This window comes from Nelumbo lutea, chromosome 7, assembly GCF_056320005.1.
Source record: "Nelumbo lutea isolate HS-2025 chromosome 7, American lotus-T2T, whole genome shotgun sequence".
NCBI classification, from domain to species: domain Eukaryota; kingdom Viridiplantae; phylum Streptophyta; class Magnoliopsida; order Proteales; family Nelumbonaceae; genus Nelumbo; species Nelumbo lutea.
The window spans coordinates 50,315,026-50,329,085 of NC_142690.1; the positions used below are offsets into that span (position 1 = coordinate 50,315,026).

Here is a 14,060-nt window from a genome sequence, read left to right on the forward strand (position 1 = left end):
TATTTGCATTTGTACTCTTTCCAAATTGAGCAAATTTCTTAAGGTACCTCTAAGGTTTAGGAAATTGACTATGCTCATACTATTTACATATTGTCTTAAAGTACCAAAGTGCTTCAAGTTTTTTGACAATTGACATTCTCATTAAGAACTAATGGAAAAAAATGAAATGTTGAATTTGCTCTCTACTATTCCTTAAATTTTCGAAATAAAATCCAATTGATGAAAATTTTCAAGAACTATTAGTTAGTTTGGATCCATTGGAAGGATGTAAAGTAACTACTTTCCTTTTCAATCACCATTGCCGCAAGGCAGATAAAGAGAGTAGAGAGGCTGCAAGTTGAAATACTAGAATCCCGGAACCCTGCAACCCCTCCTCTTCCCAGCAAAGGAAGATGTCGGTTTTGTTAGCGTACATCTGAAACCTATAAGGAGAATTATCGATCCTTTCTCCCATGAGGAGCTCAACTAGGTTCTCGACGCTGTCCTTAACACCCTTGAGAGGCTTTATAGAAGACTGTAATAACTAAGTGGCATCTCATTATCGATGGAAGTGCGAGAATTCACCTTCACTGACTACTGTCGCGCGACCTGGTGTTTGTGAGGGTAACTACTTAGAAGGTAAAACTCATCTCTAGATTGAAGAACCAAGAGCAAAAGCAAGACCCAAATTGCAAATTGATTGAAAATGTTAATTTTAACAGTTTTTGGCGAGTAACTCTTCTGCAAGGAACCCAGATCAGAAAATGGGTTATGGAAGCCAAAGCTTTGGGATCTTTCAAGTGGGCATTGGAAGGCAAATATATAAGTGAAATCTTAGAAGTTGCCTACAGATCTAATAGTTTCAATGACTAATGAGAGGCAAGTCTCCTGGGCTGGCAATAATAATAATAAAAATGCAAGAGATAAAGGGAGAAGAATCTCTCTGTGAGAGGTTTCTACAACAATGAAGGCTTTTGGGGTTTGGAATGGAGGGTAGAACCCTAGAAGCTGGATTTATTTCTTCGTCTAGCTTCGCGAGTAAACCATTGTACACACCCTGACTTGTTACAAAATGACCACAAATGTGCGATGAAGCTCGTTGTTATAGCTCTTGGTCTCTCAAATCGAAAGGTATTTTTGAGCGTTAAAGGATATTTTTGGAATTTTTGAAAAATATATCAATTCCGTGATATCATATGTAAATGGTGTGGGATGAAAAATTAACGGCAGGAGATGTTTTAGACAATTGTCAGAAAAGTTACAATATATAAATAAAGAGTATAGTTGCTCAATTTCCTAAATCTTAGTGGTACATTAATAAATTTGCGAGTTTCATAACACGTAAGCTAAAGCTGTGGTGAGGAGATTCGTCGTCAGTCATGGAAACGGCTTCCTGCTCCCTTCTCTACACTCTTCGCGTCTCCACCAATGAAATTTCCAGGAGAGCCTTTCTTCATTCGATTCCCTCTGTTTCTCACGCTTCTGTCAGGAATTCTCGATTCCACGGTAGAAATCTGCAGTTCAGTCGGTGTATTGCTTCCAACTCAGTGTCCAGTCCCCGCGACGATACGCCATCTAAAGAACTTGCTGTTCTTCTTGAAGTGGAAGGGTCAGTTTGATTCAGTGTATTAGTAATAGATACTCATTTGGTTTTTTGGTTTACTTTTCCTTATTTTTTATTGTTTATCAATGTTTTTCTTTTCATTTTCTTGGTTATATCCGTTGGTATTCTAATGTTTATCTTCTAAGCAGAAACTCTTCTACAGCTATGCTTTTTTTTTTGTTTCTATCTCTTAATAAAATTATTTTGATCTGTTAATGATATTTAAAACTGGATATCAATTGCTATTGTCACTTCTGTCGAAATTTCCCATATTGTGCTTTTAAAAAAAAAAAAAATTCTATCTCTATTTGTTTGTTTTCTGTACGAATTAAGTTTTTGAAGTAAATGGGTTCTTTTCTTTTTGACTTTATTAGGATTGAGAAATATATTTGTTTGCTATAACAGAAATGTACATGATGAAATGGTACAGAATTATCTTATTCTATGCTACATTTGGTCCTTTAACCTGTTGTTCCGGAAAATTGAATTTGTGGGTGGCTAGTTATCAACTAGCTATCTAGACCAGAAAATTATGGCAATTCGGCAGTCCTTAATGCCAAATCTATGTCTGAAGCTTGGACATGAACAAGAGAAAGAGGAACTACACTGACAATTGGGACACTGATTGTTACATTGGTCATTGCAATTCACTTTTAGTATATTTTTGGAGTATCTTAGTTATATAGACATACTGTGTGATCCATATTTTTTAGTTTTCGCAGCATTTCTTATCATGAATGTACGTTGCCCTTTGTTTATTCAGTTGGCTATGTTGTAAATTTACTCTTTCATAACAGAATTTTTACCCTTTTTACTCATCAAAAAAAGAAAGAATTCTTACCTTTTTTATTTAATTAATATGTAGCAATAAATTAGTATGTGAAAAATGTGAACCCATGGGTTTGACTTAGTAAATAAAGTGTGTAGCTTTATCACCACAACAGTTACTTCACCAATTCAAATCTAAAGTAGGCAATAAGTTTGATCAGTAAATTAAATGAGAAAAGGTAAAAAGGAAAAAAAATTGTCTATGAACATGTCAACATGTAGATTTTAGATTTAAAGGTGAATGGCTCTAGAATGTTCTAGTATTCTGCTTTAAGATGTGGAGTGGGTTAATGAGTTTAAAGGGGTGGCACTTGTGTTGTTCAGTTGCTAGAATTACCGATAGTGCTAAAAACAGTGTGATTTGGCAGGAGCAAGGTTTAAAATGTTGATGTCGGTGGAAACGTCGGTCATCCAAATATAAAAAACATGTTGGAAATGTCGGAAATATTGTAAAAGTTATAGACATGAGGGAAACATTGTAAAATATGCACAATATAGAATGATATATTATGAAATGATAAAAAAAGCATAGGCACACCTTTTTAAATTATTATCTTGTTCCAAATTATTAAACAAAGCTAAGAAACTAAGGTAATAGACAAAAGAATACGTTCTGAAGTAGCCCTATAAACCTTAAGACTCAGAGCTTCATGATAGAATTAACTACAAAAACAAAAACTATTATTTAACTTCATGTTTGAAATGATTGAGCTAGCTCAGGTGGACAATAACTTGTTACTTCACATATCAATAATATTGTCACCAACTTATGTGATAATACTATTTCTTGTACTCCACATAGTAATGGTAGTGTTCACTAGGGAATATGTTGATTCTAATAAAGTTTCATGTTGCTACCCATGGAAGAGGAAATGGAAATATGTTGTGGAAACTATCTCTTGTATTCCATGTAGGTTTGGTAGTGTTCATTGGGGAAATGTCGATTGCGGTAAAATTTCGTGTTGCTACCCATGGAAATGGAAATATGTCATGGAAGTGGGGACCAAAACATACTATCCAGGAATTTTGTAGAGTAGTGTTTTTATGTTTTTTATTGAAGATGTGAAACTATCCTTCAAATCTGATAATTAAATCTGATTACAACAGTAAAAGAAAAGAAGCAAGGTGATTACTCATTGGATAAGACTGTCTATAATGTTTCGCAAGTTCACATGACTCACAATGAAGATTTGAAAGAGATATTCCCTTAAACATTTTGGGAAACAAAAGAGGTCAAAAGAGATATGTCATGCAAGGGTATCTTCTCTCTACCAAAAAGGAGCTGATATGAACAAAAGAGGTCAAGTATATTGGTCATATGGTTTGATGCACCAAAATCAATAACCCAAGGGATTTTATGATTACCTGAAACAGTAGCATGATTTGCAAAAGCACGAATACCTAAGTGAGAAAATGCGGATGACGAGGTGATGCCTGAAGGGTTGGATGCTACAACAGTGGTCTCCAAGTGATTAAGTAACCTCCCATACCTTTCAAACTCTGCCTTTACTGATGCCAACTTCTCCATAGCCAATTTTTCTTCACTTTATCTATTTCCGCCTTCAGGTACTGTAGCAACATTTGCATTTTTAGGCTTCCCTATCTGACCACTCTTCTTGAAATTGCTGTTACTATTGTTCTGAAACTTGTCCGGGAGATGTTTTGGATGGAGTTTCCAACAAGTGTCCTTAGTATGCTTCAGTTTCTTGCAATATTCACATATCACTTCCTTCTTCCCAGTCGTCCCTTTCAGCTTTATCACAACATTTGCAAAGTGTGTTGAAGGTGGTCCCTATAACTATACTTGCCGCCTACTCTCTTCACTGCTCACCATAGTGTATGCTTGAGCAAGGGTGACTTCACCCTTGGCCAGAATATTCTACCTAGTAATGTTGAACTCAAGGTTAAGTCCTGTAAGAAACTCAAACACCCTGTTTCATTCTACAAATTTTCTAAATGTCTCTGCATCCATGGTTCTCTCTTATACAATTGTCTCCATAACATCAATCTCCTGCCACAATGATTTCAACATGGAGAAGTAAATTGCTACACTCTTCTCCCTTGTCTTAGATTGTTCACATCAGTCTTCAACTTATAGGCTCTCGCAACATTTAACTTCTGTGAATATGTTTTGGTGACACTGTCCCAAATCTCCTTGGCAGAAGTCATTCAAAGGTAATATTGCTTATGTGTGGCTGCAAAGAGTTGACTAACTATCCAATCACTGTGTAGTTCTCATGCATCCATTTTTCATATGTAGGGTCTGTCTCTGCAAGTTTCTCCTTACTGCCTGTGAGATACCCTCGTTTACCTCTACTACAAACATAAATCCGTATAGACTATGCCTAGGCTAGATAATTGGTTCCATCTAGTTTAATTGTAGTCACTCCACTCAAAAAGGAATCTATTGGACCCAACCCCGAACACTGGAATCCGCTTCATTTATCTTCCAGATTCCTCCATTAATCAAACAAAAATAAAAAAACTAGTTTTTCACTCTTTATGGACCTAACTGAGGTCCGCCCAGTACCAAAAAGTTCAAAAGCTAGGGTTTCATTGCACCCGACTCAATGGGAGAAAGAGAGAAGACGTAGCCGCTCCTATCAAAGCTGCCCAACCTTCTTTAAACCTTAACTGCCCCCTTCCGGGGATCAAAAGAAACCTCCCAAGCCCTAAGCGCCACACCCAATCCTTCTCCTTGTCCTGTAACATGAAATCTCTCTAGTTGGCTGGGGTTTTGAACAGAAAAATAACAGCTCCACTTCTTGGAACTCTTTGGCCAGACTCTAATTCTCCAAACCTTCTACCAACTAGGCAAACAGTCCTTTGAATGATCAGAAGCTTATCTCTCCATACACTCTTCTAATCGAAGGGTGTATGGGAAAAGAAAAGGAAAAAAGGAAGAGGGAAAAAACTGCTTTGATACCAAGATGTGAAACTGTTCTTCAAATCTGATAATTAAACCTGATTACCGCAGTAAAAGAAAAGAAAAAAAGTGATTACAGCAAAAGGAAGAAGAAGTAGAGAAAGGAGAAGAGAGATCAATAGTTTCCTCCTCTCTCTCTTAATCTTTTATTAAACTCACTTAACTTGGACTAATTACATCTCTGCCCTTAAGTGGGCAGCCAGCACATAAATAATTTAAAAAAAAAAACAAAACAAGTTAACAGGCCCATTAACACATAAAATGTAAACATGATGCTACTTAAAACATAAACAAGTACTAGGGCTCATTTGGCCCAATCTCTCTACAATTGAGTTTATTTTTTATTTTATTTTATTTTTGTATCAGCCACCCTATAAGGGCATAACAGTCATTGTACACATTTTTTTTATTTAAAATACTAATGGGATAGGGCGGCCAGATCAGTTTTGCCTTCTCTTCCTTTCTTCACTCTTTCTCTTCTTCTACTCTTCTCTCACAAAACCACTTCTAGACAGTTGAACTGTTGATTCACCGCAGGACAAGATGATTGAATTGCTAACATGGACCCAATCCTTTATTATATGCAATATGATTTTTTTTTTCTTGTACTAAAAAAGGGAGGGGAAAAAAATGGTTGTGAGAAAGCAACTCTACTTATTCCAGATGTTACAGGAAAGGGGGGAAGATGAGAGACAACACATACATAGTGCAACCATGTATATATTTTAAAAGTTATCAGTGCTTATAGATAGCCATTCTATTTGTCCAGAACAAATATAATGGATGATCCTTTACCGTTGTCTGATTTGTTCTGTTTTTGTACTTTGTTAGGACTTATAGAGTGGCATGTAGGATTAAGATGGAGCTTGGATGCCAGACTTTTAAGTATCTGGACCTACATGCTTCTAATCTGAAATAGATAGGCAATATTAGCAGTGATTCTTTCATCCTTGGGAAGTTTGGGGCTCAAATTTGTGTTTTGGATAATTTATATTGCTTTGCCTATGGGCAAATTGTAATGCGTTAGTTTGTTTGGAGGTGTTGCCTTAACACCTGGCTGGGTTGTATCTCTTTTTTTCCTTTTAATGAAAATTTCTTTTACAATAGAAAAAGTCTTTCATAACTTGTCTTTTTTTTTTTTTTTTAATAACTTGTTATTCTTGCACCTGTATTTCTTGGTTTTCTAGAGGTCGAATAGCATAGCATGTATATTTTGAGTTTGATATGACTTTAAATGTTACCTGCATTCTTCTGCTAGCAATTTTGCCTAAATGCCTTTTCTTTCTTTCAGAGTCCTAATGGATGTATATCGATCATGCAATCGCCAAGCCTTCAATGCAGGTGCACCGTGCAGTAATTTGATTTTTGTTACTTTATCATGCAGAAGGATCAATGGTTTCATACCCATCAAAATTAAAAGGGACCAAAGTTTTCATGTTCGTATAGGAATTACCACAAAAGTTACCAGTGATCTGTTTAATTTGCCACTTATACTGTCTCTTTTTCTGTTTTTCTGTTTCCAGCATTTAGAAAACTTGGCTTGGACTGTGCAAATTGGACACAACCAATTTATTTAGATCTTCTAAGGTGTGAACTTAAAACTAACTCAAGTTTATACTTCAATATTGGTAGGAGGTTTTATCCTTGTTTGGAGTGTAACTTTATGTACAACCATACCAAGTTTGCTTCTCATTCTAATGTGAATCATTCCAATTGCTTTCTATATCCAGAATTCCATCTCAGTGAATAGCATCATATATTCAAGTTTCACTTGGATCATCTTGGTTTGTTTAGCTCCATGATGTTCTAGTGTGGCTTTTTGACTTACCTAAGGATATTTTCAATTAGTTAGGATGTTAAAGGCATTTGTAGATTAATTTCCAATTACATTTCAGGAAGGCTGGTGGCGATGAGGAAAGAATGCTAGTCTTGTTTTTTAACAGGGCAAGTGGTCATCTCTCTCTCTCTGTCTCTCTCTCTCCCTCCCTCCCTCCCTGCCTCCCTCTTCCCCCAATGTTCTGAAGACTGTTATCACATTGTAACTCTGTAAATAGAGAAGGTTGAATAGAACCAAATCATGAATCATAAGTTTATTTCTGTTTTCAGTTTGTCAGAAAAATAACCATATTGGTACTAAAAACTAAAAAGCCTAGATATATAGTTTCAGTCCACATCCACTTCATAAACAATTGATACAAGATATTATAATTAATAATTAATAAGTACAAGATAATGCAATGAAGCTTGACTATGAAGTCAGATAGCAAAAATAATGGTTCTTTAACCTAAATATGATGGGAAATAGACTAAAAAGGCTCTTTCAAAAAGTTTTAAATAATCAAAGGGTTTTAGAACAGAATAATTCGAAACACATAATAGATAAATAAATGACAAAATACAAAATTAGATCTTTCTCAAATTAATCTTAATCATATAAATCAGATAAAATATAAGGTTCAAACAATAATTGTAAAAGTTTTCTAGAAAAGGATTCATTCATTATACTTGAGTCAAAAGTAATTGGGTTTCACGTGCACAATTTGTGATACAAATTGTAAGAGTTGAACAACCACCTTTCAACACATGAACAGAAGAAAAACTTATTCAGTGCTTCTTTAATAATACATTTTCTCTGTTTTTCTCAATTGTTTGTGCAGATTGGTTGGCCTACTTCATTGCCTACTAATGAGAAAGAAACATTTATGAAAAGTGTAATCCGTGAGAAGGTAATATTTTTCATCATGTATTATGCTCAACAACTTTCAAGAAATTCCTTGGGCATAGTTTTAGCATGTTTGGTGGCTTAATCATCTTTGATTTTTATACTCAAATAAAATAACAAGTGTGGAATGCAAAGGTTGAGTTCCAAATGGGTTTACAGTATGCCTGAGTTGTTCCCTGATTTTCCTGAATGTTCTCTTTCTTGTAGTCATTTATCTATTGTGATCATATGAAGAAACACTCCATCAAAAGATGCAAGAGGAATATAGAATATCCCAGAAAAACTGGGGATTCCAGAAAAGAAAGAGGAACTTGTGGGGCCTCTAGGAGCAAAAGTAACTCAGACAATACAAGAGAAGATCATCTATGATTGGAGAGATGATCTTTGGTACAACTCAATCCTTTGAATCCCATCCCTGGCTAGACAATTGACAACTGAGTTGGTGGATTAAGGAATCCATATGAATTAGATGTTTACTTTGGAAGCCAAGTCTCTTCTCTCCCTGGTAGAATGGTTCACACTCAACCTTGATAGACCAAATGATTCTGTTTGTGTGTCCAACAAATAATCACCTTAGTCACCCTCCAGTTCCACATTCCTGTATTTATTGAATATTGCGTGGTAACGCCTTTCTTTTTGTTGTGAGACCTAGCGTTGTGGGCTTGGGCTGTTATGTTGTACTTCTTCTATGTTTCTTTCTTAGCCTGAACGGGCCTGGGCCTCTAGTGTACTGATATGTTCTTTTCTTCCTGGTAATCAACGACAGCTTTGTCATTTTACTCCTTATCCTACTATAAATAATAAAGTTTTGGGGCTAGTTAGGGCAGTTGATGCCCCATTTTTCTCAACCTTATTCTTCTCTATTTTTTTGATCAATAGCTGAATGAATTTCATTAAAAATAATTGAAGAAACTAGAGAGTAGAGGGGAGATAAACTCTCTTACTTAGACAAAGCATCGGCCAGACAATTAGCATCTCTCATAATCCAATGCAGCTGAATTTTCATTCCTTGAGTCAGATGCCCAAACCTCCTTTTTTCATTTATGTAATCCCACCATCCCATCTGCTCCTTTTGAAGCCAGCCAATAACAAGCTTTGAGTTCTCTTCTATTACCAGTTTAGAGATATTTAATTCCTTGGCATTCTGAATTCCTCCCGTCACAACAAAGATTTCAGCTTTCAAAGAGTCAACCACACCAATAGGGCTAGAGAAAATAGCCCCAATTATGCCATCCTCATCTCTGAAAGTGCCTCCTTTGCCTGATGGTCTAGGATTACCCTCACTACTACCATCAAAATTCAGCTTGATAAATCCGTTGGTTGGAAGGGTCCAGGAAGGTCTAGTGACAGCTTTCAATGGAGCAAAGTCAGCCACTTCCATCCACTTTTTCATCAGATCAGCAGTAGATAATCCTTCAAAGATTTTCAGAGTTTTCACCCAATGGATCACCTTGGTTGTAATTGCTTCAATTAGGGCTTCCTTACCTTTCCTTTTCTGCAAACCGTCTTTGATTTTCCTTTTGCCCCTTCTTTTCTGCCAACTAACAAAGGTAGGATTGAACAAGGATTGTACACTTGGCAAGAGATTCCACCTTCAGCCAAATAAGGAAAGAAACCATTTCCAAATTGGAAAAACTGAAGGACAGGAGATTAATAACTGATGGGAAGACTCGCCATTAGCTACAGAGAAGACACCAATAAGGAGATGAGCACTAGTTAGGTTTTCAAATTACTAGTTTAAAATTTGATGAATACAAATTTAAGAAGTGGTCTATTTTTGCAAAACTCCATATTATAAACCGTGGTTTGCTGGGATACTATAGAGAAGATGGGATGAATGGGCCTTAGTTTCTTTCCTTTCTTTAGTTATGTTTATTTTTTAACATTTATGAGTAGTGGACCTGTTTTTCTTTTTTATCATTGTCTTTAGTGCTGGCCACCCTACCAAGGGTACACTTGTAATTTTGCTCATATTACAATTAAGAGAATAAAAGATAAGATTGGGAGACTTAAGAGGGGATCAGACTCTCTCTTCTTTCTTCTCTTTTCTTCCACTTTCTTCCTCCATTACTTCTTTCTTTTCCGTCTTCTTCTTTAATCTTCTTCTTCTCTTTTATTTTCTTCTTTTTATTTCATATTATTGCAGGTGGGATTTACAACTTGGTATTCGAGCGATGGTCCTACTTTTATTTTCTTCTCCTTAATCCCATGCATAGGTTGTATGGAGAGTTGATTTGTTGATTGGTTAGCAAGTATTCAGCCCTGTTAGAGGAGGTTTTTGGAGAAGTTTGAAGTGTTTGTTTGGAGCCCAAGGCAGGTTCTTGCCTTTTTGGAGAGTTTCACGAAAACCTTAGTTAATTGGAGAGTTTTTCGATTAAGGGATATAGGAGTGTGGATGTGGCGCTTGGGTCTAGAATAAAAATCTATTGACATTCTTTGAGATCGAAGTTGGATGGAACCAATTTTTTGGCATGGTCTCAGTTTATAAGGATTCATGTATGTAGTAGAGGGAAATGGGGGTACACCACTTGGACCAAGGAGAAACCTGTGGAGGATGACCCTACCTATGGGAGGTGGATGTAGGAGAACTATATTGTAGTAGGAGGTTGGTTAGTGAATTCCATGCAACCTCATATTAATCAGCATGACTTGTGGATGAAGATTACAAAAGAGGTGTAAGACAGTGTTACATAGACCTATTTTTTTTTTTTTATGAATGTGTTATTGAGATCTATTCCCAGAAGTTGAATGTTACTAGGGCCTACAAGTTGAAGAATGATGTCAATAATTTAAGATAGGGGGAGAAACTTTTTGTTGTATGATATTGTCAGGTAGAATATTTTAGCAAAAGATGAAGTGACGTTATCCCAAGCCTATGCCATGGTTAGCAGTGAGGAGAGTTAGAGACAGGTGTAGGTTACAGAAATCTCAATGGATCACTTTGCCAATGCTAGGGGTGAAGACAAGGGCTGGTACTGAGAAGAAAGATGTGGTATGTGAGTTTTGCAAGAAACCTAAGCACACAAAGGATACTTGTTGGAAGCTACATCCAAAGCTCATACCTCCTAGATTCAAGAACAACAATAATGGTAAGAAGAGTGGGACTAGTATGAGTGGGAATGCGAATGTAGCCACCTCTTTTGAAGTTGAAAAAGGTTTTAGTAATGAGAAATTAGTGGGGATAGCTTGTAGCTGCCAGAGTAGAGTATGAAGTATGGATGACTCATTAGCCACTTAAAGTTTACTATTGCAGCTAGTACCCCTTTAAGAAATGGTTCCTCTTCTGGATATGCCCATTCAGGTATTTGTGCGACTACAAACTGTGCTTCTATCTTAGGTAATCGTAGGATTCCTTAGATAATTGATTATGGTGCCTTGACCATATGACTAATGTGTCCCATTTATTTTCTACTTACTAGCTATTATCTGGCCGAGACAAAATCTCCCTAGATGATGGCTCCCTTCCTCCTATCTTTGGGAAGGGAAACATTAGATCTTTAGATACCCTCACCTTATCTTCAGTTCTTCATGTTCCTAAACCAAATACTAACTTGCTTTTAGTTAGTAATTTGACAAAATCTTTGAACTGCAGTCTAATCTTTATTCGTTCTTACTGTGTTTTTTAGGACATGAAATCTCAGAAGGTGATTGGGAGTGGTCATGAGGTGAATGGGGTATACTTGTTGGACATGCCTAGATTAGTCAAGTATCACTATAGAGGTCTCTAATAAATTGGAAAAGCTGATGGGGGATTTTTTGTGGGAGCTGGAAGAGGAAAAGTGGGACCATAGGGTGGGTTCGAAGGTGGTAACTAGAAGTAAGAAGCAAGGAGGTCTTGGGATTGGGAAGTGGCTATGGAGGTTTCCTCTAGAAAAGTACAAGTTGTGGGCTAAGATAGTGGCTAACACTCATGTGGAGGACAATGGATGTGATCCTGGAATTTTGGAAGGACTACAAGTGCTTCTCCATGGAAAGCAATCCATGACCTTCTACCAGCTTTCTCCCCTTGGATCATGTATGATTTGAATTCAGGTAACCTCATAAAATTTTGGGAATAAACTTGGGTTTGGGATTCTTCATTGATGAACAAGTTCCCTTCCTTGCATGCTCTCTTTGACCTGAAAAGTAAGCCTATTTCTTCTTTCTTAGTTCCTTCAGATTCAACCTCTAGCTTTGGGTGGAATTTGAGCGCGAGAATGGCTGTTAGGGATACAGAATTAGGTAGCACCCTGACCCTCTTGGCCACCCTCGAATGTGATTTTTTGGACCCTTCAAAGGATGGCAAACAGATTTTGGACCCCCTCTCCCTCGGGTTCCTTCTCTTGTACATTGTTTTTTTAAAACCTTAACTCAACAACCTTCTACTCCCATTCCTCCTTGGGTTGGGAGTTTTTGTTGGGAAGCTTTCCTGGAAAGAATCAACACAAGTGATCTGCTCCAAAGAAAGAGACCCAAGACTTGTTTATCCCTGCATATGTGCACTCTCTACAAAGCTGATGGGGAAACTGGGTACCACCTTTTGGTGTCTTGCCTTTTTGCTAAAACTATTTGGGAATGAGTTTTCTCACTTTTTGAGTGTAGTTGGAACTCCCAAATGAATGTACAAAGCCTGTTTTCTCGCTCCTTCAGTTGGCCAATTAAAAGAGGTAGGATAATGTGGAGGTGAATTAGGGATGCTCTATGCTGGACCTTGTGTGAGGAAATTAATTCAAGAATTTTCTCAGAAAAGGAAAGAAACTTTGAGAACTTAACAGAGTTGATATATAAGGGTGGCATAACGGCTGAAATCCTTGGACTTGTTCACGGATTTTTCACTGGATGACTTGTTGACAAACTATAAAGAGATAGCTAGTTCTTCCCAGATTAAGAGGATTCCAAGTCCCTCATGGATATCACCTCCCTTTGGCTTCATAAAACTGAATTTTGATGGCCCTAGCATAGAGAATCCAGGGCTGTCAGGTATTGGGTGAGTTTTCAGGAATGAGGAAAGGAATGTTCTAGCTATTTTCTTAGGTCCAATTAGAGAGGGCGACTCTCTTAGGGCTGAGATCTCTGTGGCATTGGAAGGAACCCAAAGAGCAAAAGGATAGAACATTAGGAGGCTGGTAATAGAAGGTGATTCGGAGGTGGTTATAAGATGGTTAAAGGAATACAAGACTGGCATGTGGAACTTTAGTAATGAAAGGAAAAAATTCAAATGGCTAGCTAAGGACATTGAGATAAAGTACAACTAGGTGAAGAGAGCTACTAACTCATTTGGTAATGGGCTAGCTAAACAAGGGGTGAATAGGATTTGTTGTTTTGGGATCATTTCCAATCTTGTATCTTGTTTTGTTTTGTGTTTGTAGGGAGTTAGGACAGCTTACCTCACTCTGCTTGTATTTTCCCTTATTTTCCCATAATTTTAATGAAGTTGCATGTTATTGATAAAAAAGTCAAGTATCACTTCAGAAACTGATTTTGGTTCTAAAGTGTCAGAGTTGGTCAGTTATATTCTGTTATGTCATTATCGTTTGGGTCTATTTCTTTTTCTTCGTTAAGTCTTTCGTTTTCAGCTTTAAGAAACTAAATTGTCAAGTCTACATTGTGAGTCATACGTGTTCGTTGAGTTGCCAAAGCATTGTAGAAACTCTTATTTTGCAAGTAATGAAAGATCTACAATTCCTTTTCATATTATTCACTCTGATGTGTGAGGGCCATACATTTACCTTGCATAGGTAGTTATAAATACTTTGTTCTGTTTATTGATGACTTTTTTCATTATACCTAGCTTTATGTTATGCGTTCTCGTGCTAAAGTACCCAAACTTCTGATGCAATTTCACGAATTTGTGCTTACCCAATTTGATACCTACACTAAGATATTCCGATCAAATGATGCTGAATATTTTGAGAAGGATCTTGTTTCATATTTTGAGAGGTTTGGGGTTATATATTAGAGTTCTTTTCATCGGTACTCCAAAATAGAATGGAGTGGCAAAGGGAAAGAATTGACATGTTGTT

At 36.8% G+C, this 14,060-nt stretch overlaps 1 protein-coding gene across 5 annotated transcripts in view; it reads left to right on the forward strand.

The window, feature by feature from the left end:
* Positions 1-244: 244 nt before the first annotated feature.
* LOC148846338 (Haloacid dehalogenase-like hydrolase (HAD) superfamily protein) overlaps positions 245-14,060 on the forward strand; it is a 101,914-nt gene continuing 88,098 nt past the window's right edge. For 2 of the 5 annotated variants that reach the window (XR_016102131.1, XM_088954255.1), the window contains exons 1-6: positions 245-618; positions 702-1,588; positions 6,628-6,677; positions 6,860-6,923; positions 7,232-7,280; positions 7,994-8,062. Coding sequence is in view for 3 of the 5 variants with exons in the window: in XM_088954255.1 (XP_088810381.1) it covers positions 1,359-1,588; positions 6,628-6,677; positions 6,860-6,923; positions 7,232-7,280; positions 7,994-8,062 (462 nt within the window). In the remaining 2 variants the exon portion in view is untranslated. Of the gene's footprint in view, positions 1,589-6,627; positions 6,678-6,859; positions 6,924-7,231; positions 7,281-7,993; positions 8,063-14,060 lie in introns of all 5 variants that reach the window. The other 3 variants (XR_016102130.1, XM_088954256.1, XM_088954254.1) reach the window with 2 other exon arrangements.